Source organism: Panulirus ornatus, chromosome 48, assembly GCF_036320965.1.
Source record: "Panulirus ornatus isolate Po-2019 chromosome 48, ASM3632096v1, whole genome shotgun sequence".
In the NCBI taxonomy this organism is placed as follows: Eukaryota; Metazoa; Arthropoda; class Malacostraca; order Decapoda; family Palinuridae; genus Panulirus; species Panulirus ornatus.
The window spans coordinates 28,261,887-28,289,862 of NC_092271.1; the positions used below are offsets into that span (position 1 = coordinate 28,261,887).

Consider the following 27,976-nt stretch of genomic DNA (forward strand, 5'->3'; position numbering starts at 1 on the left):
ATGCCTCTGTATCATAGGTCATGTTTTGAGTAGGTTCACACGCAAATGTAGTTATCAATTGGCAGTTTACATACCTATTCACTTGCGACATAGCAGTACTCTTCATAATCTCAAGTACTGAAATATCATGCCACAGATACCTCTCTAGCATTGTTCCTAAATGGAGTAAATACCTGAGAGATTGATTGAATATATAAAAGAAAAAAGTGTTCATTGAATGATTTCTGCGCAGTTATATGTATGTTATAAAAGTTCATTTGAATCTATATAGCACTACACGTCACAAGCGTTCCTGATGCTTACAGATACTAGTATGAGAACAGAATCAGAACAACAACACAATCCCAGACCCTCCCTCCTGCTGGGCACCTCACAAGCACACACACACACACACACACACACCTCATTACCTCTTATGTCCACGTCACAAACCCTCCTCCCTCCCACCATCTCCGGCCCTAACAGAGTATTTGTGTGCCCCCAGTGAGGCCGTTCGTGATCAACAAGGATGAGTTCAAGAACATCGTTATCAAGAAGACACAAATGTTCAAGCTGGACGTTAAGTACGGTGGTGAGCCTGAGCCGCGGGTCATTTGGAAGAAGGATGACAAGGAGGTGGTGCCAGATGATGAGGAAAGGTGCGTACCCACGCCACAGGGGGACCTGGGGGGGGGGGGGATGATGAATGAAGAGAATTATGGACATGAGTCAAATAAAAGAGACATTATAGAGAAGTTGGAGAGTCTCAGTTGAAGATGCGACGATGAGTGACATGAAGACTTGTCTAGGTATGAGGAACCCGTGGAGGTAAACGTCAAGACCAGTGACAGGTAGGAACATGAGAACTTGGAAAAAGACAACACAAGGACCTCGAACGGGCACAGGAACGAGGCCTCACGAAGGACAGGAACGTAAAGACCTTAAAGGGAATACATGTGGACTTATTGAGTCAGGAATACAGACAAAGATGACATGTGAAGGCCCAGATAGAAACCCATGTGTGAGGGAAGCCACAGGGGCATTTGTTGGGTCGTTACTATAATTCTTCTCTCTCCCCCATCAAAGCACAGACTTATAATGTACTCATTTATCAGAGTTGTACACCTTGTGTGCTTCTCGGAGGTTATATCATTAACATAGGTTCTTGCACCACCATAATCTCTATGAACATATTGAAATATTATTACTCTAAAAAATTATCCACTAAATAAACAGCTCTGAATCCCGACCACGACAGCAGGACAGCCAGCAGGCTCGTCTCTCAAGGGCTTTGGTTTGGCCTCCAGGAGAGACGAACTGGCACCTGGGTAGTCTTGTGTAATTTTGACTTAAAGAATCTTAATAGTTTCAGAAATGTACACCAGATTATTCTTCTGATTATAAACACGTGCATCGTTTTTCTTCCAGGCTTCCAGAACCTTACAACTGTCGAAGGTGATCTCGAGTGATGGTTCTAAGACAGAATGAAAAATGCAACTGACATTCCCTGTACCCTTTTAACTCTGCCGACCATCCCTCTCACAGTTTACCTTATTCCTCTTTCTCTCTCAACAGATTGTAATTGATGCTCATAGTATCAGATCTTTACATATTCCTCTAATCTATTTTACAATTAGCAAATACATTTTGACCTTTCCTAACACCCCCACACGGTTGCCTCCAAATGTTTTCATTTTTATTCTGTCTTAGACGGTCTTTCCCCCATTTTCCTTGTAATTACATAGTTATGGTTTTTGAATCATCGTTAACAGATTTCTATTTTAATACAATTTGACGTATCCTATTCAGATTATAAATTTTATACTAGCAACAAATCCAACATAACACAAGTCTGTATGGTAGATCACATTGTTTGCTTGAGAGAGCTGTTGTGCCTCTTGACCGGGAGAAAAATATCAACAATTTTAGTAAGACGTAAGAAGACAAATTTCTACAACATTGTGTAAGTTGGGAATGTTGTCTGCTTAGTCTTTTTCTTGTGGTAAATCTAATGAATTTCAAAACGCAAAGTCAGAATATAGTCACATTCCTGTCATCCCACAAACAGTTCTCTCCATCACTGACTTTCTGTGACTATAAAACATTCAGATGTTTTCTTCTCATCAGAAAGCTCAAGATAGCCACAGTTCTCGTAATGAAAACAAGCAGCAAGCTCAAACTATCTCCTGAATTGTGCTTCGAGTGGGTCGCACCAAATGCCTAGGAACCTGACACGGCAAAACCTGATCTTCATGGCCTCCTTCAGGAAGGTCACGATGACTTGGGTTACTAGAGGTCCACAAGAGATTACCAGTATTGCAGGCTGCAACACTTTCCCTTGTAGGATCAAACTGACACAACCCATAACGTCTTTAGCTGTTTGGTCCTGCTTGGAGAAGAGTTGCATCCTCAGTGATGAACCTCCTGCTGGAGCATAGTTTGGCCCCATCGCTGCTTGGGTCTTTTATTACGAAAACTGTATAGTTGCGTGTGCATGTGAGTCGTCCCGCCACCTGCGGCGGTTGACCCACTTACTCGTGGTTTCATTTCGGTGTTACACTATTTTCTGCCCTGTGAACGCTCAGATGAGCAACACAACGATGCAGGAGTTTGTATATATTGGTCCAGACTTGACTAATATATCAAACTCATGGTATCTAGGGCTGAGATTAACACGTTGCTGCGTGCTTGATAGAGCTTGTGCCAAGTTACAACTATAGGTGAAACGCAGCAAAATCCTCACTTATTTTTGCATGTTAGAATTATGTTAAGCATAAATGATTGCATGAACACTGCCAGTATGATGTCTTCATGTGCCAAGTAGCTGGTGTTGGTCAAAGTTCAGTTTAAGTTCAGTTCTGTGCATATCCTTGTGGTGCTAAGGATCATGCTGATGCTCCTTGTTGGTGTATGTGGTGCTAAGGATCATGCTGATGCTGTTTGCTTGTTCGTGACTGGTGCAGTTGAGGTGTCAGGATGTATGATGTACAGCAGTTACCAGAATAATGTTAGCTGCATCAGCTTTGTGTACGCGAGCATCACATGACTCGATACAGCCCTGGCAGTGATGCGCAGCGCATCCCAGGGTCATCAGTTTATGTCTCCCAGTTGTCCGAGCTAAACACGCTCCACTTTTCTCAAACATTTATTCAGAATCTTGCACTCGTCTGAGGATTCTACCCCACACATGTTGTCACACATTCACGCTCACATACACAAACTAACTATTCATTCTTCTCTCACTGCCTCATTTCCCATATGATGGATTTCACTACTGCTGTTTCGAATGAGAACAATTTTATTTGTCGGTTACATTCCTGTGTGTTTTCTTGTCAGGGTAACTTAGCCTTATGAAGGTTACTTCACAGACAACACACATGAGTTACTTGACCTGATCTTCCATGCTATGTTTCCTCATAGGATCACCATCGAACAGTTCGAGAGGAACACAGTCTTCACCTTGAGGAAGGGCGTCCGAAACGACACTGCTAAGTACAAATTGTTGCTCGTGAACTCCGTGGGCGAGTGTGAGGAGGAGGCGGATGTGGTGGTGCTGGGTGAGTTATTGTTTACCTGTGGCTGCTGATGATGCCGCAACCTTGTAACATTATTATCATCATCTGTGATGGACCGTCAGTCAGTCAGTATATAGCAGCAAGATTCTCTCTTGCCTTCTTCATACATTAGACCTGATTCATATTAAAGAGTCGCTCTAACTCTATTGTCATAAATGACTTTATAGCAAAAATAAATTTACTGTAAATAAGTCGCAGTTGCAGGACCTGGCTTGTAATGAAGCTATTGCAGGACCTGGCTTGTTATGAAGCTCTTGCTTGACGAACTTCCTCTGTGTCCTCAGGTAAACCCACGCGCCCTGAGGGCCCCCTCTTCCCAGAGGAGATTCGTGCTGATCACGTCAAGCTCAAGTGGAAGAAGCCCTTGGACGATGGCGGGATGCCCATCGAGGGTTACATCATTGAGAAGATGGATCTGGACACTGGCAACTGGGTCCCTGCCGGCGAGGTGAGTCTCGTGTCCCTCATGATGCTTACGTTTCATGGCTGTCAGACATGACGGATCTGCTGCTGTCTTGATGGTACGCTGCTGTGTCCTGCTGCTCGGGTTACCGATCCCTCAGGTCTTGTGTTGTCAAGTGTTGACAGTGGCTCAGCATGGGTGGGAGGGCACCTTACCCAGGAGGAGTAGTGGATGGGGACAGTGTAAATAGATGTGGTGCCAAAGTGTAGATGAAGTTAGGTATAGCAGGGAATACAGAGGGAAGGAATTAAGGAGTGATAAAGTTGGGTAAAACATAATACGTTGATGTGTTTTGAGCGTGTGGAAAGAATGCAAGACGGGGAATTTACGTACAAGTAGAGTGTATGATAGTACGATGAAAGGGGTTTGTGCCAGAGGACGACCGCCTGCAACACGGGGAAGTAGACTGGAAGATTACTGGAGGGTAGGAAATGGGAGAGGAATGCGGGAAATGGTGTTTGCGAGGGAGGCGTGTCAGGACAGGGATAAGAGGAGACTTTTGTGCCGCGGCCACTCCCTCGATAGGAGTTCCTATAGGGAATGGGCGTTACATACATACATACATACATACATACATATATATATATATATATATATATATATATATATATATATATATATATATATATATATATATATATATATATATATATATAACCACCAGTGGTTACATCCTGATCCACATGATATCTTACATCAAGAGGTTCGCCCTTTGACCTTTGATAACTACAACAACATTGTGGCCTCCAGCCTGATCCCACATGACCTCTCTCCCGTCCCTCTCCCTCCCGCAGTACATAGAGGTTCCCCAGCGGGCCACTCTCACTTACGCACCCACAGAAGCCACGACAGACTCCAGCAACTCGATGGGCCATAAAGGCTCGCCCGAGGAACAACCAAAGCAGTCAATGGTTCACGTCCAGGTAGCTTTTTCTAGACGTGATGCTTTACCCTCTCTCTCTCTCGCCCGCTGTTGGTACCCTCATGGGGCTCTACAGAACCCCCCATGACAGTCATTCCGGTGGAGCTGTACACTGGGGAGAAACATTATGACCGTTACTCCTGTGTAGTGGAACACTGGTGATGCCTTTATCGCTGTTACTCTGGTGTGGATGTAAAAGATGACAACCCTCATGACTTTTACTGTGGTGTGGCAGTGACGACAACCCTCTCGACTTACTCTGATGGGGCTGTGTAAGGGGACAACCCTCACGACTTAATGGGATGGGGCTGTGTAAAGGGATGACCCTCATGACTTGTTCTGGCAGGACTGTATAAAGGGACAGTCCACTTGAGTTACTCTGATGGGACTGTTTCAGAGGACGTCCCTCATGACTTACTCTGGCGTGGCTGTGTCCACAACATGACTTATGAACTCTTCGTGTGTGTGTGTGTGTGTGTGTGTGGCTGCGCTCTGACCGCAACTTCCATCACTGTCCCTGTGACACATGTAACTACAGACTGACAGTGAACGTCCCAGGATCGATACGCCAAGTGGTAGAGTTTCTCTCTTCCTTCACTGAAGTAGAAAATCTTTGTCTATCATTATTCTAATATATCTAATTCACGCTGTAAACAGAGAGTTCTTCATTATTCTCTAGACATATTAACATTTCTATTATCTTGTGTTTGATTCAGTTTATTGTAGAGGATTAACCATTTTTCACGTCAGATATTCTTCAAATACATGTCACAAAGCAGTTCATAATGAGACATAATCCAGAGTCAACTGTAAACACTAGACACCTGCATTACCCAGACCAGCCCAGCACATATTAAGGCAACATACAAATATAAGTTTCTGCTCTTGAGGAAGGTAACTAACCCAGCTTCCCAGTGGACGGGACGTTGATGTCTTATGACCTATGGAAGGAAAGTAGCTATCATATTTACCCCCTGACAGGTCGGGCCAGACAAGCAGGAGTTCACAGTGGACGGCCTCACACCCAAGAAGAAGTACAAGTTCCGTGTGAAGGCTGTCAACAAGGAAGGCGAATCTGAGCCTCTCGAGAATGATGAACCAATCCTGGCTCGCAACCCTTACGGTGAGTACCGCGCCAGCGCCACCTCGGGCGCGCGCCTTACGCAGGCAAGGGACTACTGGGAAGGGAACGGGAGGTTGAGAACCAAGGAATGATGGAGATAAGTTAGGGAAATACAGATCACTAAGACAGATAACAGCGAGGATCAGCTTATGAAAATGATAAGTAATATAGGCGATACTGATTGATGTGAGGATGTTGGGAAATGCAGACAAGTGGGAGACATGCATTGTCATGATTAGGAGGAATAGAAACATCTCACAAGGAACACTTCGATAAATGTTGAACTGACAAACAACAAGTTAGTTGGAGAGTGAGTGGATCGTTGAAGACATACACGTAGGGATATGGGGCCATAAGAATGATAGAAGCACAATTATACAGAGGCGACGAACACTAATGATTGTGATGTGTAGGCGAGGGCGACATTTTCACAGAAGGCATAACTAGCCTAACCATGATAGAGGCTTCATATGGACAAAATGGTCTCATGATATACATCTTCACTGTATGAGTTCAGTGACACAGGAGCAGGAGTCTCAGATGAGCCATGAGGGCCAGGGCGCACAAGCTGGCCAGGTATGTTAGCATGTGGATACAAGCAATTTGGCCACTTACAAGCAAGCTTAAATAAGAAAGTGGCATGCATAAAGGGGGTACAGATGAGCAAGGAAGAACATATGATTAAGGCAGAACATAGCAGAGGTGTTAGATACAAATATGATGTATACATAGGCAAGGCTATGTGAATAAACAAGAGACACACAAACAAATGATGATAGCAGTAAACAAAACTCAGTTTTGTTATTATTTGTTGTTTGTACAATTACTTCCTTCCTTTATATGTATAAGGAAAATGTACATTAAACTATTCTTGTTTCATCTTGACATTTAACATAGGTTAATTATAAGCTGTAACATTGGTTAAATATGAGTTTGGTATCCTTAACTTCAGCTTACGAGATACAGTGACGTGTTATGCTGAACATATTATAGTGTTGAGGTTAACTTGCTTGAGTTTGACAGTTTCATCTTGAGTAGTGTCGGTGTTGTGGTGCTTGAAGGATTAATGCATGTATGTATCTTCCCCACAGACGAGCCAGGCCGCCCGGGTAAACCTGATATCATCGACTACGATAACACAATGGTCCTTCTGCAGTGGACTCCTCCAGAGAAGGATGGCGGCCGTCCCATCACCCACTACCACATAGAGGTGAAGGATAAGCTGTCAGTGGACTGGAAGGAGGTCGTCCAGACGAAGGACACCAAATGTGAGGCTCAGGTGCCAGGCCTGAAGGAGGGTACTATCTACAGCTTCAGGGTTCGTGCCGCCAATAAGGCCGGTGTGGGCGAGGCGTCCGAGCCCACAGACAACCACCTCTGCAAGCACAAGAACTGTAAGTCTTCCTGGGTTTACCATCATAGGAAATAGTTATTATATTGCATGTTGTGTTCTATCTTGAGGTCATTATTCATGACATTTGACCTGACAGTAATAAAACGTATTTTTCTTACATGAAGATATGAACGTGAAAAATCTATCAAAGTGCACAAAGTTAGTTTTGTTAAACATAATTGTATTGGTTGACATCATTGCTGTAACCACGACTACGTTTACATTTGAGAAAACCTGATTCTTTGTCTTCCTATATAGTGAAGCCTCGTATCGATCGCACGAACTTCAAAACGGTCACCATCAAAGTTGGTCGCAGCCACAAGTGGGCCGTGGATTACATTGGTGAGCCTGAACCAGAGGTGGAGTGGAGCTTCAAGAACACTGTTCTCTCCAGCTCCGAGAGGATCCACATTGAGAACACCGACCATCACACAGAGTTCTCCGTTTCTAACGCCAAGAGGAAGGATGCTGGTCTCTACACACTAAAGGTCGAGAACCGCAATGGCAAAGACAGCGAGACGGTCGAGCTGGTGGTGCTGGGTGAGTCGCATCATAGTTTACCATCCCATAACAACATGGATCACACACACACATCAACATCTCTCCTCTCGTGGAGGGACTTTGCTTCTAAAACTCAAATTTATGCACATGTTTCTTGCTACAAAGTTATCGTTTCTCTTCATTTTGGTGAAAAAAAGAAATAATTTTTTTTTCATTTTTTGCTTCGTAGTTCATTCTGGATTTGTGAAACCTCAAATTGATGCCCCAGTGGCTCTACCTCGGACTTGCTTTAAGAACGTATTGCTCACACAGGTAAACCTTCCAAGCCCATGGGTCCCCTCGATGTGTCCAACGTGCATGACACCGGCTGTAGACTCAAGTGGGAGAAGCCGGACGATGATGGCGGCATGCCCATCAAGGAGTACGAGGTCGAGAAGATGGATCTGGCTACTGGCAAATGGGTCAGATGTGGCAAGGTGGGTTCACGCAGTTATTGTCAGGTCAATATACACATCATATTACCTTCAGCAAGCATCGATTAGATTACAAAGATATGTTATCGAGCTTTAAATTTTGACAACAAACTTACCTTACTTCCTGAAGTTTGCTGCCAGGCAGCTCATATCTTTTTCCTTCGTTCGAATTTCTTATTTCTTATTTATTTCATTTCTCACCAGATATAGTGTGCAATTCGGTTCATTTCAGTTTCATTTTACGTTGTTGTCATTTCTGTCACTGACAGTATCTGTTTATCGATGCCTCCCATGTCATGCCTGGTGCCGTGCCCCTGTGCTTCCACTAATTCTGTCTCCTCCCCTCAGTGCCCTGGGGAGCGGGCTCCTCCATACTTCAACGTGGAGGGCCTGGAACCTGGTCATCAGTACAAGTTCCGCGTCATCGCCGTCAACGACGAGGGCGACTCCGAGCCACTGGAGGCTGATCAAGCCATCTTGGCCAAGAATCCATACGGTATAGCTTGCACTTCCTCTTCCCACTTGTTCTTTTGTTGAATCCAACATGAAGTTCAGACTTCCTTGAAAGTTACCCAAATTAGAACCATATTTTAGTCTGGAAAACACTCAGCATATAGTACAGTAATCAGGATTGTGTGTGTGAATGATACGATAAAAGAGAAACTGCTAATGAAGGAACGCTTGGATTATTTTGTATGTGGGTTAACACGAAATTTAGCTCTCGCAGTTTTTGTCTTGATCCCATAGATTCTATCACACATCCTCTGTGACCATGTTCCATGTTCCTACCCCTTAGATGTGCCCACGGCTCCCGGACGCCCAGAGATCCTTGACTATGACAACAAGTCAGTGGAACTACAGTGGACTGTACCCAAGTCCGATGGTGGTGCTCCCATCATGAAGTACATCATCCAGAAGAAGGATAGGTGAGTCTGGTGTTGCTGCTGTGGTGGCGTAGTGAGGTTCATGTTGTAGAGCGTTGTGTTCATTGTATGTTTATCGTGTGGTATGCAGTAAAGAATGTGTTGACAGATGTATAACACCGTAAAGCATGAGATGGTCTTGGATAGGAGGGTATTGATCGAGAAGGTGAAGGCATGTACAGAAAATCAGACTGGGGAGGAGCAGTGTGTTTGTGTTGGAGAAACGCTTAGAAAAACAAATGTTTTTGTCCGTGGCATTTATGGATCTGGAGAAGCCACTTCACAGGATTGATAGAGATGCTTTGTGGAAGATCTCAAGATATTACAGCATGGGAAGAAAACTGCTAGAAGCAATGACAAGTTTTTAGCAAGGGTTTATGGCTTGCCTACGAGTAGGAGGAGAGGAGAGTGAACGGTTCTAAGTGAAGAGTTCTAGGTTTCTGTGAGGGGACATGGCAGCAAATGGAGCCAAAGAAGCAGAAATGAGTCGTAGGGGAGGGGAGGGGGCAAAGGTTTTGGGAACGCTAAAGACTGTGTGGAAAGAGAGAACGTTACCTGGGTGGGCAAAAATGGGTATGTTTGAAGGAATAGTCGTCCTAGCAATATTATATGGATGCGAGGCATGGGCTATAGATGCCCGGTGCTGTCTGAGTAGAAAACTGCACGGGGTGTTTTTCAGTGAGGATCCGATAGTAATAGTGGCACAGCATTGTATTCTAGGATCAGGGTCACACTTTGACGAAGAGCTGTTCATTGTGGTGCTTTTGGAAGAGGAATTACAATCACAAATGTCAATGTCCATGAATGTTCAGTGTGGTTGTAGTCTTCCTATGTAAAGATATCCATAGGAAATATTCTGGTTTCAATCTGAGATATATAAGGAGACGACTGCAGACTACATAGGATTTATTTCCCAAATTAAACCCATTTGACGCCTCGTGTAGGTTCATGCCAGAGTGGGAGGCCGCCGCCGAGTTGAAACAGGATGTGATTGAACCTCTGAAGCCCGGCACACCCGTGCAGACCAAGGTTGGCGGACTCAAGTATAGGGCTGAATACCAGTTCAGAGTCATTGCTGTCAACAAGGCTGGAAACTCTCCCGAGTCAGAGGCAACCGACTACCACTTGGTCAAACACAAAGCCCGTGAGTTTCCCTGCCGTAGTCTTTCACTCACTATATTCTATCATTTTGTTATTCGTTGTGATGGTCATATTATATAACCTGGTTATATCCTAACGTTTGTAAATGAGACAAATACTTCAATGTAACACAGACCATTTTTAAGATTTGTCATTTCAGATGTACATTAGATGTAGTGACCCATCTAACTGTAATCTTCCTTCCCTTGTCGTGATAACCTTGACTTGATCTAAGATGGTCTTCCCTACCTACAGTGAAGCCTCGCATTGACCGGGCCCCCCTGAAGCAGACCACTGTCAAGGCTGGACGCAACGTGAAGTTCGATGTTAACGTGGAGGGCGAACCTCCCCCGAAGATCCAGTGGTTCTTTGGTGACAAGGAGGTAAGATCTGCTGCCCTCACCTTGGTTCTTTCCTTCCTTGCGCGACCCACTGGTGGCACTGGTTCTTAAACCAACCAGTGTGATGGATCCATAAACCAACCACTGGACCAGGTTGTCAGACCAGCAGATGGGGGTTTTATTTCTCGTATTCACTCACCAGCTGGTGGATTCATATGTTCTCCTGATCCTGCTTGCTGATGGACTCTTTGTGTTTGGATCCTGAGACCATCTTGTAGACTTTTATCTCCTTGTTTTCCCTAAATACGTATCTCTGCACTAATTAGGTTTGTTTCTAGTTCTGCAGTTCACAGACGAATTCACAGATACTTGTTTCTGCTTATAACAACCTCCTCATGTGTTCTTACAAAATTTAACTTGTTGAGATTTCTCAGGAGTGTTGTGAAGGATGGTCTACGTGTCGAAGTTTATGTAATGTATCAGAATCCAAGTCTGCGTTGGAAGTAGTGTTTCATAGCATGCACAATGATTCCATATTTCATTTGTTTCAAGCCCACATGTACCATGTGTTGTGACCAATGTTCCTTGAATTGCAACCTGTGTACCATGTGTCTATGTGTTGCACCCAGGGTTTCTTGCATTGCATCCTAGTGCTGTGTGCTGTAACCAATATTTCTTGCACTACAACCCCATGTACTTTGTTGCAGGTGGAGTTCAGCAACGTGGAGATTAATAATGTGGACTACAACACCAAGTTCTCCATGGTGGATGCCTTCAGGAAGCAGAGTGGCACATACAAGATCGTGGCCACCAACATGCACGGGAAGGACGAGGCTGAAGTCGAGATCATCGTCCTCTGTAAGTCATTCTAGCAACACGTTTGGTCACCCTGCCATTACCTTTGGTCATCGTGCTCTCATGATAGTCACCTTACCATCACCTCACGTCACCCTACCATCACCTCAGGTCATCTTACCATCACCTTAAGTCACCCTGCCATCATCTTACGTCATCCAACCTTAGGTCACCTTGCCATCATCTGAAGTCACCCTATCACCACATTGTCACTTGACCATCACCACACCCGCCAGCCATCATGTCCAGTCACCCAGCCATGACTTAAGTCACCTGACTTTGGCTACAGGATGGTGTCATCACCCTAGTCATCACCTGTACACCACTATGTCACCCTGCCATAACTCAGTCATCATCTGGAATCACTTCACGTTGATCATGATAACACTATCATGAGTGATGATCCTACTCTCATTGTAAGTCATCCACTCATTACCTCGAAGTCGCTCTGGCATCACCTTGGGCTGCCAAGTCTCAGGGACACTCCTCATGCCATCTACATTTCCATACATGTCTTTATTTATGTCACCACATATATGTCCATGAATTTTTGTTTACATATATAGTGTTTTGCATTGTGGATAATATGATTATACAGATATTGTGGTGGAAGTCCAAACTAATCAGTGTCCTCATCTTTCCTCAGCTGGCCCCGGGAAACCCAAGGGACCACTGAAGGTGTCTGATGTGACCAAGAAAAGCTGCAAACTTAAGTGGGACAAACCCGATGATGACGGCGGGAAACCCATCCAGGAATATCTGGTGGAGAAGCAGGACCCGACCACTGGACGCTGGATCCCCGTCGGCAGGACCAAGGTACGTGATTACTGCGTCTTGTGAGAACATAATGACAGAAACTGCAGAAGGCCTACTGGCCCATGTGATGCAACTTTGGTTTACACCCAAACCTTCTCCAGCCAGGATCAAAGTTACATCCTTCATTCTCAATAGATTTATTCTTATAAGCAGAATAGATAAGATTTCTGATTCATATTTCCTCAGCAAACAGCCAGAAAATTGGCTGGTGAATAGAAATGGATGATATTAAGATTTCATGCTCTTCTGCACACACCTTTAAAATGAGTATTGTACCATTTATATAGAGATATTTATACATCAAATGGTACATGTGAGGGAGGCATACAAGGACTGGGATAACTGGAGAATCTTTTATTGTGGCCACCTGCTTCCCAGGAGTTTCCAGAGGGAATGGCCATGAGAGATATGATAGATAGAATGCAACTGATCTAAGGTGTGTTACCACAAGCTCCATCCCTGCTAGTGTTAGACGTTGATATGTTTTGATGGTGTACACATTTCTTCTTCCTTACTTCAGTTGATAGACTTACCGGGAATACATCCAGTATAGGAAATAGTTTATCCCTGGGGACAAGGGAGAAATAATACTTCCCACGTATTCCTTGAATGTCGTAGAAGGCGACTAAAAGGGATGGGAGCCGGGGGCTGGAAATCTATCACTCCTGTTTTACTTTTCCAATTGGAAAAGAAGGGACAGAGAAGTGGGTCAAGTGACGATTTCCTTAATAATACCTTGCTAATGCAGGAAATGACGAATATGTATGAAAAAATAGTTGTATGTCAGTTTATATTTAGTGAACTTTTACAGTTCTTTGGTAAGATTTTGTTGTAAAGACATGATCAGTTCACATCAACCTAACTATGTGTCGCTATACAGGACACAGCCATGGATGTGCCGGGCCTGCAGGAGGGCAAGGAGTACATGTTCCGAGTTAAGGCCGTCAATGATGAGGGCGAGTCCGACCCCCTGGAGACTGACCATGCCACCCTTGCCAAGGACCCCTACAGTAAGTGTTCGTGCCAAGTGAGGATTTTTCCTCCTAAGGCTCAGTCCTCTGTTCTTTACGCTACCTCACTTATGATGGTATGTAAGTTTGCTTTCATTACTTTTACTGAAATGTCAGAGTTTACATATTAAATTATTTGTGGGAGAATTTATAAGAATATGGTTTCTCAAAATATTCTGTCATTTTTCAATCACTGACTTTTCCCAATTACCCACAACACAAAATCTGCAGCGAGTGTCTGTCGTGTCAGTTGCTATGTACCAATTACATCTCGCACTTCCTGCAGGCGTTCCCAGCAAGCCTGGCATGCCAGACATTGTAGACTGGGATGTCGACCGTGTGGATCTTAAGTGGGAACCACCCAAGGATAATGGTGGCGCCCCCATCACCAAGTACATCATTGAGAAGAAGGAACGGTACGGATCCTGGGAACCCATTCATGAATCACAGGTAAGATCATAAGACAACAGAAGACATTACCCATTACCACCAGTCACTAGTGACCATCATGACGCAACACAAGGCATAGGTCATCATTACCACCAGTCACTAGTGACCATCATGACGCAACACAAGGCATAGGTCATCATTACCACCAGTCACTAGTGACCATCATGACGCAACACAGGGCATAGGTCATCATTACGCGAATTGGGTCAAAAGATGCCACAAGTGACCTCGTCGTCGGATATACACAGATACACATTACAGGATCCGTCTACATTTCTAGGGTGAGATCATCACTTATCTATCAATATATCTGTCTGTCTATCTATCTATCTATATCTCTGATACCTGCAACCTCCCATCAAGAGGGTGGCCACCTCAAACATAATTCTTTGTAAAGCACATGGTCATCCTCGTCTCTGAAATGACGTGAAAACGGCCCAGCACAGTCATACACACAGACCAGTGCAGGTCATATAGCATGGGAATGTACACACCATACGACTTCAAACATGGGGATCAGTAAGAGTCACCTCAGGTTTGGTGTCGTTATTGATCTCAGTCATGTGGATATAAATTCATTAAGTACAAGATTTACAAATGTTTTTGAAGATTTTACGCATTCAACTTTCATCGCAGATGTTGTTATGGCACCATCAATATTGCCAGACTTAGAATTATTCTTATTTTCACGGAAACTGTTTGGGTTTTCATCTGTGTTCAAAGATGCAGGATGCCAACTGTCCTGTTGTAGAGGGGTTTTGTTAATATGACTTTCTCCCAGCGGTACTATGACACCTCACTTACAGCCAGTCACAAAGTGGATCACAAACTATCACTTCCAACTCATTGATTGATTTTCAAAAGCTGTCTCAAATTATTGTGATTGCTGATAAGAAATGTATTTTCTACAACCATTAATTACAATCCTGACAAAGACCTCGACTTCCCTCAGGGTCCTAAGACAGAGTGTCGTGTTCCTGGACTGAAGGAGGGTAATACTTACCAGTTCCGTGTTGTAGCTGTCAACAAGGCTGGTCCAAGTGACCCATCTGACCACACCAAGCCCCACCTAGCCAAGGCCAGATTCTGTAAGTATCTGGGTTGGAAACAGAAGGAAAGTTGTTGATTTGTTATTCATGTCTTGGGTTTCTTACTGTGGAAGATGTGAAATGAGAATGCTGATTACTCACGTAGTACAGTGAACATAATGAGCCAAGTTACTATACTATATACCATTTAGGAAAGTGTGTTTAGTAATATCATAACACGTAACTGACAGCGGTTCTCATTGTTGGCAATCAGTCCTCCTGAAGTGCTTCTGTACTCAGCACCTCATCAGTTCTTGGTAATCTCTGATTGTGTTACTGACTCCTCCTCTTCCTCCTCCTCCTCCTCACACAGTGAAACCTCACATCAACCGCGAGAAGTTGAAGAAGACGGTCATTCGGGCCTCGCAGAAGGTGTTCCTTGAAGTGGATGTCAAGGGTGAACCTCCGCCGGATATCTGGTGGACACTGAAGAACAAGAAGGTAAGGCGGGGCAGACGAGGCCAGTCATCATAAACCGAAATGTATTTTGTAAGATGTAGAGTCTGTAGGTGGGGTAGCCCAGGATATGATGGCTGGATTTCATATTGCAGGTGGCTGATCACACTTCCACACCTCGCCCACGTATTACACTACTTTATCTCTGATCATCCAGGACTTCCATTATTGATTTTTGGAACTTTAAGAAGAGTAATGAAAAGTGTGTGTCACTATCAGTTTGAACACATCTGCTCAAATTACAAATGACGATTTTGTTTCGTCAGACATTTTTAACGCAGTACATCATGATTACATTTGATGCTTCATTAGTGAGACTGTGAACATTCGTTAAAACTGTGTCATCTGAGGTTGTGTTTAAGTAATCCATTTTCCATCATGTTCTCAGTGACTGGTTCACTGGAGATTAAAGTAACAATAACTTTTGGACATTCTGTCTGCACATATTGGAACCTATGAGCCACATTAACTCTTCAAGAAAGAACTCTTAAGCTTCAGCTAAACCCATGTTGTTGAGTGTGAGTGTTTTGAAGCAACACGTGCCTTCCGTAGGTGGAGACAGGCGGTAACTATGTGGTTCAGGGTGAAGACTACCTCACCAAGTTCACAATCAATGACGCCGAGAGGAAGCACACCGGCACGTACAAGATCCATGCCAAGAACGACTCTGGTTCCGACGAGGCTGAGGTGGAGATTGTGGTGCTGGGTGAGTGCCTGACCCTCCTCACTCTGGTACATGTTGCCAGGCAGTTTATGTCACCCTGGACTTCATTTTTTTCCTTAGAAAATTAACCGTAAATTTTGATAATTGGTTTTGTTTTATATCTGAAAACCATGAAAGATTTTATGGACCATCTTCCCTGCAGTGAACCATACTATTTATCATGATACTGTTAGGGAAGCACTCTTTTGAAGCAACCTTTTCTCTGCCTGAAACTTAATTAGCTGTTGTGTCTCACTCTGTGCATGAATTGAATAATGAGACATTGTGTTCCCTCAGACCGTCCTGGCAAGCCCGAGGGTCCTCTGGAGATCTCAGACATCCACAAGGAAGGATGCAAACTGAAGTGGGACAAACCCAAGGATGATGGTGGTCTGCCTATTGATGGGTACGTCGTCGAGAAGATGGACGTGACCACAGGTAAGAATTTCATTCCTCAACATGAGCTTCACTCTAGATCGCAGGTACACAGATGAAAGATCAGAAAGTGGTGACTCTGTGTCGTTCTGATACACTTTTAGTCATTGTGGGTCTTAATGGTGATGGTACAGATTGCTGTAATGATTATATTTGCTGTACATATAATTAAGGTGTGTTACTGAAACCTATAGTGCCTATAATTGTGGTTGCTTTACCTTCATACAAATTCCATGTGCCTGATATTAAACACAGAAGGAACCTCACCAGTGATCACTATAGTGTCTCTCAGAAGCGATGATCATCTGTGTACACCTGGGCTGAGCCGCTTAGGTAGGTTGAATACATTGCACATTGCCCCATGCGTGATGTCTTCGCCTTGCAGGCCGATGGGTTCCATGTGGGCGCACTGACGGTGACACTCCGGAGCTGGAAGTGACGGGTCTAGAGCCAGGCAAGAAGTATGAGTTCCGTGTTAGGGCTCACAACGAGGAGGGTGACTCTGAGCCACTGGACGGCGATCGGGCCATCATCGCCAAGGATCCCTTCGGTACGTCTAGCACCGCCATTACGTGAGATGACCCACCTCTGTTAGTAGTAGAGGTGGCCATGTCTGATGAATTAGAAAATGTACATATAATGTTACAAGTATGAAGTCAATAACTGAAGTCAGATGAAATTTATTACTCTAGTCCAACATTCACTTTGTTAAGACCAGTCGTGACATAGGGAAAAAGATAATCATATTGAATGTAATTAGTGTAGTCATCGTCTTCATGAATATCGAGTGTAAACCTTTTTCAAACGTGTTGTTTGAGCGGGCTCTACTCTACCCCCCAGACAAGCCTGGACCTCCTGGGCTGCCGGAGATCGTGGACTTTGACGAGAACATGGTCAAGTTACGTTGGGATCCGCCCATCAGAGACGGCGGGGCTGAAATCACGGGCTACGTTCTCGAGATGAAGCCTAAGGATTCAGACGTTAGTGGAGTTACTCTTAGCAGTGCACGTGTACAGCTGGTAGTGTCTGAGTGCTTGTAGTGCTGTCTTGGTGCTGGTGGCACTGCCTTAGTGTCTCTAGCAGTGAAAGAGCATTGACGACGTCTGGTCAGGGCTCAGTGTTGGCGGAGGTACTGAGTGTTGATGGCTGTCTGTTAGTGTTCCTATCGCTATCAGTGGCAGGACTTGTGTGCTTTTAGCCCTAATGGTGAGGAATCCTGATATCATATCAGAGTCTCTTTTACTTTACATAGCATGCATAGTCATGCCATCAAGAGTATATGATGAATGATTTTACTTTCCTTTCTTCATACCTTCATCAGTATCTTTCTTGCCTGAAGCCTCGGAAACATTGTTCAAGTTAACTGTAGAGTGTTGCAAGAAGTCAGAGCCTCCAACCATGGCAAGCACAGACTCGGGAATTCCACTGTTTTTAACATTTAGATATTTGTGTTATAAATGATGCTCCTGATGAAGGGGACTCGTGATTCATTCATAGTAACATGTTTATATATGAATGTCCACTTTTCTTTTTTACAACCTTCCACCTCCATGACTTCCACTCTGTTTCCAAATCCTTCCTTGACCTCTTGTATAACCATGACTCCTCACCTCCACTCCCTCACCTGTTACCACCTGAATTCCCGACCGTCTCCCCGGATAACCTCTCCACCAAACTGTGTTGCTGACTCTCCACTACCTTCTCGCTCGCTCACTCTCCTCCCGTGACAGTCACTTGCTGACACACACTTACTTACTGGCTGATTCTTCCAGACCTTTGTGGAGTGTGGTAAGATCAAGGGCAACGTGTGCCAGGGTCCCATCACCGGGCTGAAGGAGGGTGAGAAGTATGAGTTCCGTGTGAAGGCGGTGAACAAGGCTGGAGTGGGTGAGCCTTCAGACTCCACCCTCCCACACACTGCCCGCGCCCGCTTCCGTAAGTATCCTGCTCTGGCTGGAGGAAAGTCTTTGTATTGTGAAAACACTAAGTGTGTATGTACATAAGGTCATGTTTGATATTACTTAGACCTGATGCTACATTGGTTTATGATTATAAAAAGTGGGAGGATGGAGGAACTGGCTAACAGGTGTCATGTCTGGACAGGCAAACCGCGCATCGACCGTACTAACGTGAAGGACATCGTCCTGAAGGTCGGTCAGCAACACCTGTATGACATAGACATCATCGGTGAACCCAAGCCAACCATTCAGTGGACCCTCAAAGGAAAGGTAGGTAGCTCGGTTGTCCCCTGGTAGTGATGGGTGAAGGTAATGCACTGACTCGAGTACTTGAAGGGTCAGGATACATGTCTGGGGTAATGCCAGGTTCAGTTTGTGTGTAAGTGGACAGATGATCAGGTTATCTCGTGTTGATTATATGCACAGGTGTAGTGGGCTATATGCTGACACCCATTAATGGATTACTACATGTGGATGTATCTTATATAACTGGGAATTATCAGTTTATCATCTAATGATGCTATGAAAATATTTAGTAGTCTTCTGTTACAAACTAAAGTATTACTTTTGTAAAACTTTGGGGAACGTAGGAGAGTTGACACAAAACCTTTGTTAGTTCATGTCTTTTTTTCACTTTTTTTTTAAGATCTTCCCACCACAGACACACACACACACACACACACACACACACACACACACAGAAAAGAGTCATACAATTAATGTTCCAGACTGATGTGTGCATCATACACAACTTCATCCAACTGTTTAGTGTTTTTGGCAGAATTCTGATTCTCCCGTTTATTCTTCAACTTCCTTTAGATTCTTATCATCATTGTATACAAAGGTACACAGTTTATGTCTGCAGTCTGGTGGACCAGCATCAGTGTCATGTGCAGTTCTTTACATTCCCCGCATCTTGCTTCACCACAACACTTGCTCCCACATTCTGACTTCCTGACTTGCCACCTAAACACTAGTTAAGTCACCCCAAACATTGGACACCTCATTCTGACACATGCATACACACCCCTGACACTCCTCACCACACTCTGTCACTATGTCTCTCTACCCGAGCAGGAGGTGATGACCAGAGAGCAGCTGCGTGTTGACGCCACTGGTAATAATACTAAGATGCTCATCATGAAAGCCCAGAGGAAGATGACCGGCAAGTACCTCCTCACTGCTAAGAACGAGCATGGAGAAGACTCCGTGGAAATTGACATCGCTGTTCTTGGTGAGTTGAGTAAAGATTCGCATTGAATGAATCAGGATTTTCTTTCCTCCTCCCTCTACTCTGCACCTTCATTGTTATTCTCTTCTGCCATCGATTACTTCAAGATATCATCATGTGCGATAACATCTAACCTGTCATAGTATTATGTTTTGTTAAGAGGGTCACCTTAATGTACATGAGAGTTGGCCTCACCTACACTCGTGCCCTACACAGGTCCCCCGTCCAAGCCTGAGGGTCCGCTGGATGTGAGCGACGTCAAAGCCAATGGCTGCAAACTTAAGTGGAAGAAGCCTGAGGATGACGGTGGTGTGCCAGTTGACCACTACGAGGTAAGACCCTTCTCTAACTCAACCTTGCACCACAAACACCCAAACTAACTACCTCTCCACCGGGTCAAACACCTTTAACTAGCAATTAAGTGTAAATGATTCAGCTTCTAAAGTCTCTATCTCTCTGATGCCTGCTACCTTCAGCAACTCCTTCAAGGGGGAAAAGGATCACCATAAGTGGTGAACTCCAGTGCCACTTTTTAGCCTTTAGAGCCTCACCCTGAACAGGTGAATGGTAGTAGGCAACTCCAGCGCAATGTTTCAGTCTCCTTCCTACTGTTCCAGCCTGTTACTTCTACATAACGCTTCCACTTCATGTTTCTACCAACTCCTTCTACCTAATATTTCTACCAAATGTTCCTACCAACAGCTTTTACCTACTGTATCTGCCAATTGCTCTTGTGTGTTTTCCCTCAGTACTACTTGTGTTGCTCCGACCACTTTGTCAAAAGGTAGAGCTGGGCGCATACGGCCCACGGGAAAATCTTAAGAGTTACAAAGAATGAGCTGTGAGAATACAGTGTTGTCAAGTGTTATGTGTGACAAGGAGAGAGTGTATGTTTGTGGACAGGATGCCAGCAGTCCTTGTGTGGGCAAGGCAGAAAGAAAAGACAGTTACCTGGGTCAGAGGAGTGCAGCTTGACAACCTCTGAAGTGCTGGCTCACAACACAGCCGCCAGTAACCTTCCTTATCCCAGGTGGGTAGCACCGGTGATAGTCCTCCCTGGTAACTACTTTATAAGACCTTTTAGGTATAGTCATCCCGCAACACAGAAGTCCTTAAGCCATTACGGTATGTGGTGTACAAGATGTAAGGTACAGACTGCTCATCATTTCCTCGTCTCCTCAGATTGAAAAGCTGGATCCACTTACTGGCCAATGGATGCCGTGCGGTGAGTCCAAGACTCCTGAGTTTGACGTGACTGGCCTGCAGGAGGGCAAGAAATACAAGTTCCGTGTGAAGGCCGTCAACCCTGAGGGGGAGTCGGAGCCCCTGGAGGCTGACAAGGCAATCATTGCTAAAAATCCATTTGGTGAGTGTTTTGACCACATCTATTTCAATTATTACTAAAGTGCTACATATGTAAAACTTGACGTCACATAATTAATCCAAAATCGTACACAATGATAAAATGTCTAGCACAGTAAAATGTATTATAATGCGAATAATTTGTTAGTCTGTATGTAGAATAGTTGTGCCATGTTATTCCTCACACCACCTTCACCCCAGATCCTCCTAGCAAGCCTGGCAAGCCCAAGGCAACCAATTGGGACCGGGACTTCGTGGACCTGGAATGGGCCAAGCCCAAGGATGATGGCGGTGCGGAGATCACCAAGTATATTGTTGAGAAGCGGGATCTGGTGAGGACCAACAATTATTGGTTCATTTCATTGCTAATACTTGAGATGAAGCATTCCTTTACTGAAAGGCCTTTTTTGACCTTTCCTTTTCTTTTACTAATTGGTATTAATCGTCTTTGGTCAAAGGAATCTCTGATAACTTCTATTTGTTCCATCTTTCCCGAACTTTACCAATTGTACAGTACGTGCTTGGAAATTCACTTGTCACATGAAATACTTTGTAGATCCCAGTAACTCAAGTGAGCTGATGTGATGTCTTTTTTTTTTCTTATGCTGCACTTTGTAGATCCCAGTAACTCAAGTGAGCTGATGTGATGTCTTTTTTTTTTCTTATGCTGCTAAATTTTCTCTTGTACTTCCCAAGAATTATGACGATCTACTTTAGAACTTACTTTACACCTCCTCGGAAACAGGAACTTCTCTGATTTGCCCTTTGCCTATATTCCATTGAAGGCCTGGCTTTTATGCGCCCTTATATCCCTGGCTGGAGCCTTTGATAAATGATGATAAAAAAATGATGAATGAAAAAAAAAAAAACAATGGCACCTTTCTGTCATCCAGAGTGGCCGTGGGTGGACCCCTTGTGGCTCTGGTCCTGGCAACCGCACTAGTATTCGCATCACAGATGTGGAGCCTGACCATGAGTACCAGTTTCGCATTATTGCCGAGAACAAGGCGGGCCCCTCTGAGCCGTCTGAAGCCTCTGACTCTGTTATCTGCAAACCAAGATTCTGTAAGTTACTGTAACTCCTTCGTGCTGATATCAATGGGTTTAGAAAGTAGTTTCCATGAATATTAAGAGCGTGTTTGAAATTAAGTGAGTAGGATATGTATCATCTTTTGTTCTTTAACTTTTCTCATCACATTTCTCCTACTTTAAATGCTTTCGTGATGTATGTATTCACTTCCATGGTTTCATATTGATGACACACCTGGCACTCATCTCCCAACAGTGGCTCCACGCATCGACCGCAAGAGCCTAGGTCGCAAGACCATCCGCTCGGGTATCACCTTCAAGAACGAGACCAAAGTGGAGGGTGAACCTGACCCCGCAGTCGCCTGGACACTACAAGGGCAGCCCATCAAGAACGAGCGGATATCAATCAGGAGCGAGGACCACCTTACCACCATACTCCTCAGGAAGTCCAAGCGATCCGATACTGGAATTTATAAGATCGTCGCCAAGAATGACTCAGGCACTGACGAGGCCGAACTAGAGCTGATAGTCATTGGTACGAGTCTCTCTCTCTCTCAGTCATTTTTTCACATGTACGGTTTTACATTTTTAAGATGAACTCCAACAATATCAAAAGCATTAAACATAAAAGCTCGATATCTTTAAGACTTTTGCGAGGTTAGGTAGACAACTGTGTTTACATGTGGCAGGGAAACCGAAATTTTGGTTCAGTTTCTGTTTCAGTCATTAATTTGAACACAGTGCAGGAAACTTGAAACATCTCTGGACTTAGTGTGACTTATTTTATTTCTTCTTGCTTTGAGAAGCTTATGTGTAGCAGAATAGTTCATGTGGTCTCTGGGTCGTACTTAACAATCATTGCTTTTTGTTTCCTTTTAGGCAAGCCAAGCAAACCCAAGGGCCCACTGAAGGTATCTGACGTGACGGCCGAGTCTGCTAAGCTCAAGTGGGAGCCTCCTGAGGATGATGGTGGTGAACCTATTGACCACTACGTCGTGGAGCGTATGGACACCGAGACGGGCCGCTGGGTTCCTGTTACGGAATCAAAGGTGAGGCCATAGACACCAGCCTCGCTCTATCTATCTATATCTAACACCAGTTACAACCACGACATTAGAGTCTCCATAACTAGTGAATTCCAGTGCCGCTTCTTAGCCTTTAGTGCCTCACCCTTAACAGGCCCCTGGCAGAGGGAAACTAGCGCAGTGTTTGGTGAGGCTCCTACCTTATGTTCCTGCCGACTACTTCTACCTAATGCCCCTGCCTAGTGTTCTTACCTACCACTTCTACCGAATATTTCTGCCTAATATTCCTGCCTAGATTTCCGTAACTACCGCTGTTATCTACTGCTCCTGCCATTTTGCCAAAAGGCAGGGATAGCACGTAATGTTCACTAGGAAAATCTAGTGACGAAGAATGAGCTGTGTAAGTTTAGCGTTATCAAGTGATATTTGTGACGAGATATTATATGTTTGTGGACATAATGCTAGTAGTCCACTTGTGGGTGAGGCAGAATGTGGATGTGTTGGATATGAAATATATGAGGACAATATATGGTGTGAGGTGTTTTGATTAAGTAAAGAAATGGGTAAGAAAGAGGTTTGGTAGCAATGAGTGTGGTTGAGAGAGCAGAAGAGGGTGTGTTGAAATGGTTTGGACATATGGAGAGAATTAGTGAGGAAAGGTTGACAAAGAGGACATATGTATCATAAGTAGAGGGAACAAGGAGAATGGGGGACCAAATTGGAGATGAGAGGATGGAATGAAAAAGATTTGGGGCAGTCGGCTCCTGAACTTGCAGGAGGGTGAAAGGTGTGCACAGGAGAGAGTGAATTGGAACTATGTGGTATTCCTAAAGAAAGAATAGTGCAAGGAGCCAAGTGAGGAGTTTTCTATCTAATGTTACGTCATCTGCTTTTGACGTTACCCCGCTTCCACGGGGAATGGCGATCATGTATGAAAAATATATATTTACATGAAGTGTTTGTGTGTCTTCGAAAGTCATTTTTGTAATCACAAAATCATATTTGTTAGAACTGCACGTGTGAATTTGGATGATTCATATCTCATCCCTTTTCCAGACCCCTGAGGCAGAGGTCCCTGGGTTGACAGAGGGTAAGGATTACCACTTCCGTGTCCGGGCTGTCAACTCCGAAGGCGAGTCAGAACCCCTGGAGACTGACAAGGCCACCAGGGCCAAAAATCCATATGGTTAGTATTGGTTAAGATCGTCCCTGTGTCTATATGTCTGTTTCATGTCGAGTTTATGAATGTGTATGGGTGTGTGGGTTCATGAATGTGTATGGGTGTATGGGTTTATGAATGTGTATGGGTGTGTGGGTTTATGAATGTGTATGTGGGATCGTAGCATGTTAGAGTTGAGTAATGGTATGCATTAGTTACAACAGTATATGATGGAAACATTACCTGAGGTCCTTTTAACCTGTCATTACTAAATGAAAGAGATGCTGTCATTTTCCAAAGTTGACATTTTCCATTTGGTGTATGACTGTTACATACAAGAATGTAGAGCATTATAGTAGGGAACTGTAATGACAATTATTTAACCTCTAAATCTTTATACCATCACTAGAAAAGTTGTGTGTGAAGAGGATTAACTAATGGATTTGCTGTAAGTTTGTACATGCTTCACTACGGCCACAGTGACATAGCACCACTCAAGCCACTGACATGAAATAACTGATGTTTACCTCCCACAGACCCGCCCAGCAAGCCTGGCAAACCTGAGGTTAAGGACTATGACAGGACGTGGTGTGAGCTGAAGTGGAAAGAGCCAGAGACTGATGGTGGCGCTCCCATCAGCCACTATGTTATTGAAAGGAAGGACAAATATTCCTCCAAGTGGATCAAACACTGTGACACAAAGAGCAGCAAGCCTGAGTTCAAGGTGAATGACCTCACTGAGGGAGAGACTTATCAGTTCCGTGTTAAGGCCGTCAATAAGGCTGGGCAGAGCAAGCCTTCTGATTCATCGGATAATTTCACCGCCAAAGCAAAATTCTGTAAGTTTTGTTGTGTTGTTTCCCATGACCGGTTGACAATCTTTTATAATGCAGAACTTATATGTGATTTGTTAGATTGAGCTTCTTGGTAAATTTTCAGGTACATTTTTGTTCATTTTTGCATATGTTCGTAATTCTGATTGTCAGTAAAACTATACAGTACAAACTACGAGATGTGACATATCACTGCTTGGGACATGTATATTTACATCACCTCATCTGTATATCTGCCTATGAATCTGAGTGAGTCTATTTGCATGCGACAGTGCCTCCTGTGATTGATCGCTCCAACCTGGAGAACATCACTGTGCGAGCCGGCCAAATGATCAAGTTCGACTGTCGTGTGACGGGTGAGCCGGTGCCTAAGAAGACATGGTTCATTAACAAAGCACGACAGGAGAGTGATCAGCCAGGCCTTAAGATTGATGAGGAGGACCACCGCACCAAGATCGTTATTGCCAGCTGCACTCGTGCCCACAATGGTACCTTCCTGATTAAGGCAGACAACTCTGCTGGGCATGACGAAGCCTCCATCGAGGTGACTGTGCTTGGTAAGTAGGAGTTTGCATTTGTCTCATTCCAAACTCTGAGCAATTAACACCCATATCTAGCTATATTTTTGCATAGCTTATTGATCATAAACATGAGACGTCTGGATGATCATCATTACAGATAAACCTGGAAAGCCGGAGGGTCCACTTAAGGTTTCTGACGTCCACAAGGAGGGTTGCACACTCAAGTGGAAGGAGCCTTTGGATGATGGTGGAGCCCCCATCGAGCAGTACATTGTGGAGAAGATGGACACAGAGACTGGCCGCTGGGTCCCAGTAGGCAGATCACGTGAGCCCAAAATGGAGGTTGAGAACCTTGAACCCAATCATGAGTACAAGTTCCGTGTCTCGGCCATCAACAGTGAGGGTGAGTCCGAACCTCTTGAGGGTCTGGACACCATCGTGGCCAAGAATCCTTTCGATCCCCCAGATCCTCCAGGCAAGCCTGAAGCCACGGACTGGGACAAGGACTTTGTGGAACTCAAGTGGAGCAAACCCATCAGAGACAATGGAGCTCCCGTCACAGGCTATATCATTGAGAAACGTGATGAAATGTCTGGCAAGTGGGTCAAGGCTGCTGAAATTAAGGGTGACACACCAAAGGGCCGTGTGAATGATCTGGACGAGGGCGAGACATACGAGTTCCGAGTTCGGGCTGTCAATGAGGCTGGCCCATCCGATCCCTCTGAGGCTAGCAAGCCCATCACTTGCAAGCCTAGGAAATGTAAGTTATACTATTTTGTATTTAACTTTTTAAGTTGTATTGCTTATATGTCAATTTCTGATGATTTATCTTCATGTATGTAATTCCCACAGCTTCCGCTGGGACATGCACGTCCTTCACTTAAATCTTCTCCCTGAATAATGTTGCTTTTTTCTTCTAGTGGCTCCAAAGATCGACCGCCGCAACCTTCGCGACCTAACTGTTCGCGAGGGTGAGCCAATACTTCTGGATGTAAAGGTGATCGGTGAGCCACCGCCCGAGGTAGAGTGGCTACATGGCAAGAAGGCAGTCCACGAAACCAAGGACGTACGCATCGAAAATGTTCCGTACAATACTAAATACATCAACGATGAGCCCCTCCGTAAGCACACTGGTGTTTACAAGATTGTGGCTACAAATCAGTACGGCCGCGACGAGGCAGAAGTCAATATCACCATCATCTCCAAACCAGGAAAGCCTGAAGGACCGCTTGAAGTGAAAGATGTCCACAAGGAAGGTTGCAAGCTCAAATGGAAACCCCCTAAGGATGATGGTGGTATGCCAGTGGAAGGTTACGTGGTGGAAAAGTTCGATCCTGACATGGGCCTGTGGCTGCCAGTGGGCAAGACTTCCACCCCAGAAATGGAGGTGACCGACCTGACTCCTGGACATGAATATGAATTCCGCGTGAAAGCTGTCAACAAGGAGGGCGAGTCCGAGCCTCTAGTGACCTTGTCCCCCATTGTGGCAAAAGATCCCTTCACGGCTCCTGGCAAACCCGGGATACCAGAGGCCACAGACTGGGACGCCAACCATGTTGATCTCAAGTGGGACATGCCGGTGGATGATGGTGGTGCTGCCATTTCCCACTACATTATTGAGAAGCGGGACAAATACACGTATGTGTTTCATATCCATTTTAACCAGTTGCTGTTACGTAAACTAACTCTGTTGCCTTCCAGATATTGATGTAATCATATGTAGTCTCAAAACCACATGCTATTTATCTATATCCCTGATGCCTGTTCCAACTGGAACTCTAATGTTTGAAGATAAGCTTTGGAGAAAGGTACATTTCAGTTTTGATAAGCTGTAGCTTTCATCTTGACATATTCACATTACGAATGATAAACATATCTATCTATCCATCTCTGTCTCTGATATCTATTCCCTCCAGAAACTCTCTCAAGGGGATGGCCATGATCATGCCGCTTCTCGGCTTTATTTATTACAATGTCAAGAATGTGATGAAAAATGCTAAAGACGTTTCTTTTGTCCTTTGACAGCAACCTTTGGGAGAAGGCATGCGAGACTGACACGCCAGAGTGCAAGGGTACAGCTGGGAACCTCATCGAGGGAATGGAGTACCAGTTCCGTATCATTGCTGTCAACCGTGCTGGCCCTGGAGAACCCAGCGAGCCCAGCAAAACGATTACCGCCAAGGCCAGATTCTGTGAGTATTTAGACTCTTCT

The 27,976-nt window shown here is 44.5% G+C and overlaps 1 protein-coding gene across 1 annotated transcript in view; it reads left to right on the forward strand.

The window, feature by feature from the left end:
- The window catches only part of bt (projectin protein bent), a 178,750-nt gene that overhangs the window by 113,767 nt on the left and 37,007 nt on the right, over positions 1-27,976 (forward strand). Inside the window, 37 exon segments of the mRNA XM_071690353.1 lie at positions 485-638; positions 1,408-1,434; positions 3,400-3,536; positions 3,839-4,002; positions 5,921-6,062; positions 7,154-7,456; positions 7,714-7,995; positions 8,269-8,432; positions 8,778-8,925; positions 9,226-9,355; positions 10,297-10,496; positions 10,748-10,875; positions 11,541-11,691; positions 12,335-12,504; positions 13,385-13,514; positions 13,801-13,964; positions 14,917-15,052; positions 15,366-15,493; positions 16,061-16,214; positions 16,509-16,649; positions 17,032-17,196; positions 17,487-17,626; positions 18,419-18,581; positions 18,750-18,874; positions 19,682-19,838; positions 20,052-20,167; positions 21,018-21,201; positions 21,399-21,529; positions 22,091-22,262; positions 22,483-22,761; positions 23,106-23,275; positions 24,308-24,437; positions 24,947-25,249; positions 25,516-25,800; positions 25,922-26,524; positions 26,685-27,402; positions 27,790-27,956. Of these exon segments, the coding sequence (XP_071546454.1) occupies positions 485-638; positions 1,408-1,434; positions 3,400-3,536; positions 3,839-4,002; positions 5,921-6,062; positions 7,154-7,456; positions 7,714-7,995; positions 8,269-8,432; positions 8,778-8,925; positions 9,226-9,355; positions 10,297-10,496; positions 10,748-10,875; positions 11,541-11,691; positions 12,335-12,504; positions 13,385-13,514; positions 13,801-13,964; positions 14,917-15,052; positions 15,366-15,493; positions 16,061-16,214; positions 16,509-16,649; positions 17,032-17,196; positions 17,487-17,626; positions 18,419-18,581; positions 18,750-18,874; positions 19,682-19,838; positions 20,052-20,167; positions 21,018-21,201; positions 21,399-21,529; positions 22,091-22,262; positions 22,483-22,761; positions 23,106-23,275; positions 24,308-24,437; positions 24,947-25,249; positions 25,516-25,800; positions 25,922-26,524; positions 26,685-27,402; positions 27,790-27,956 (7,161 nt within the window).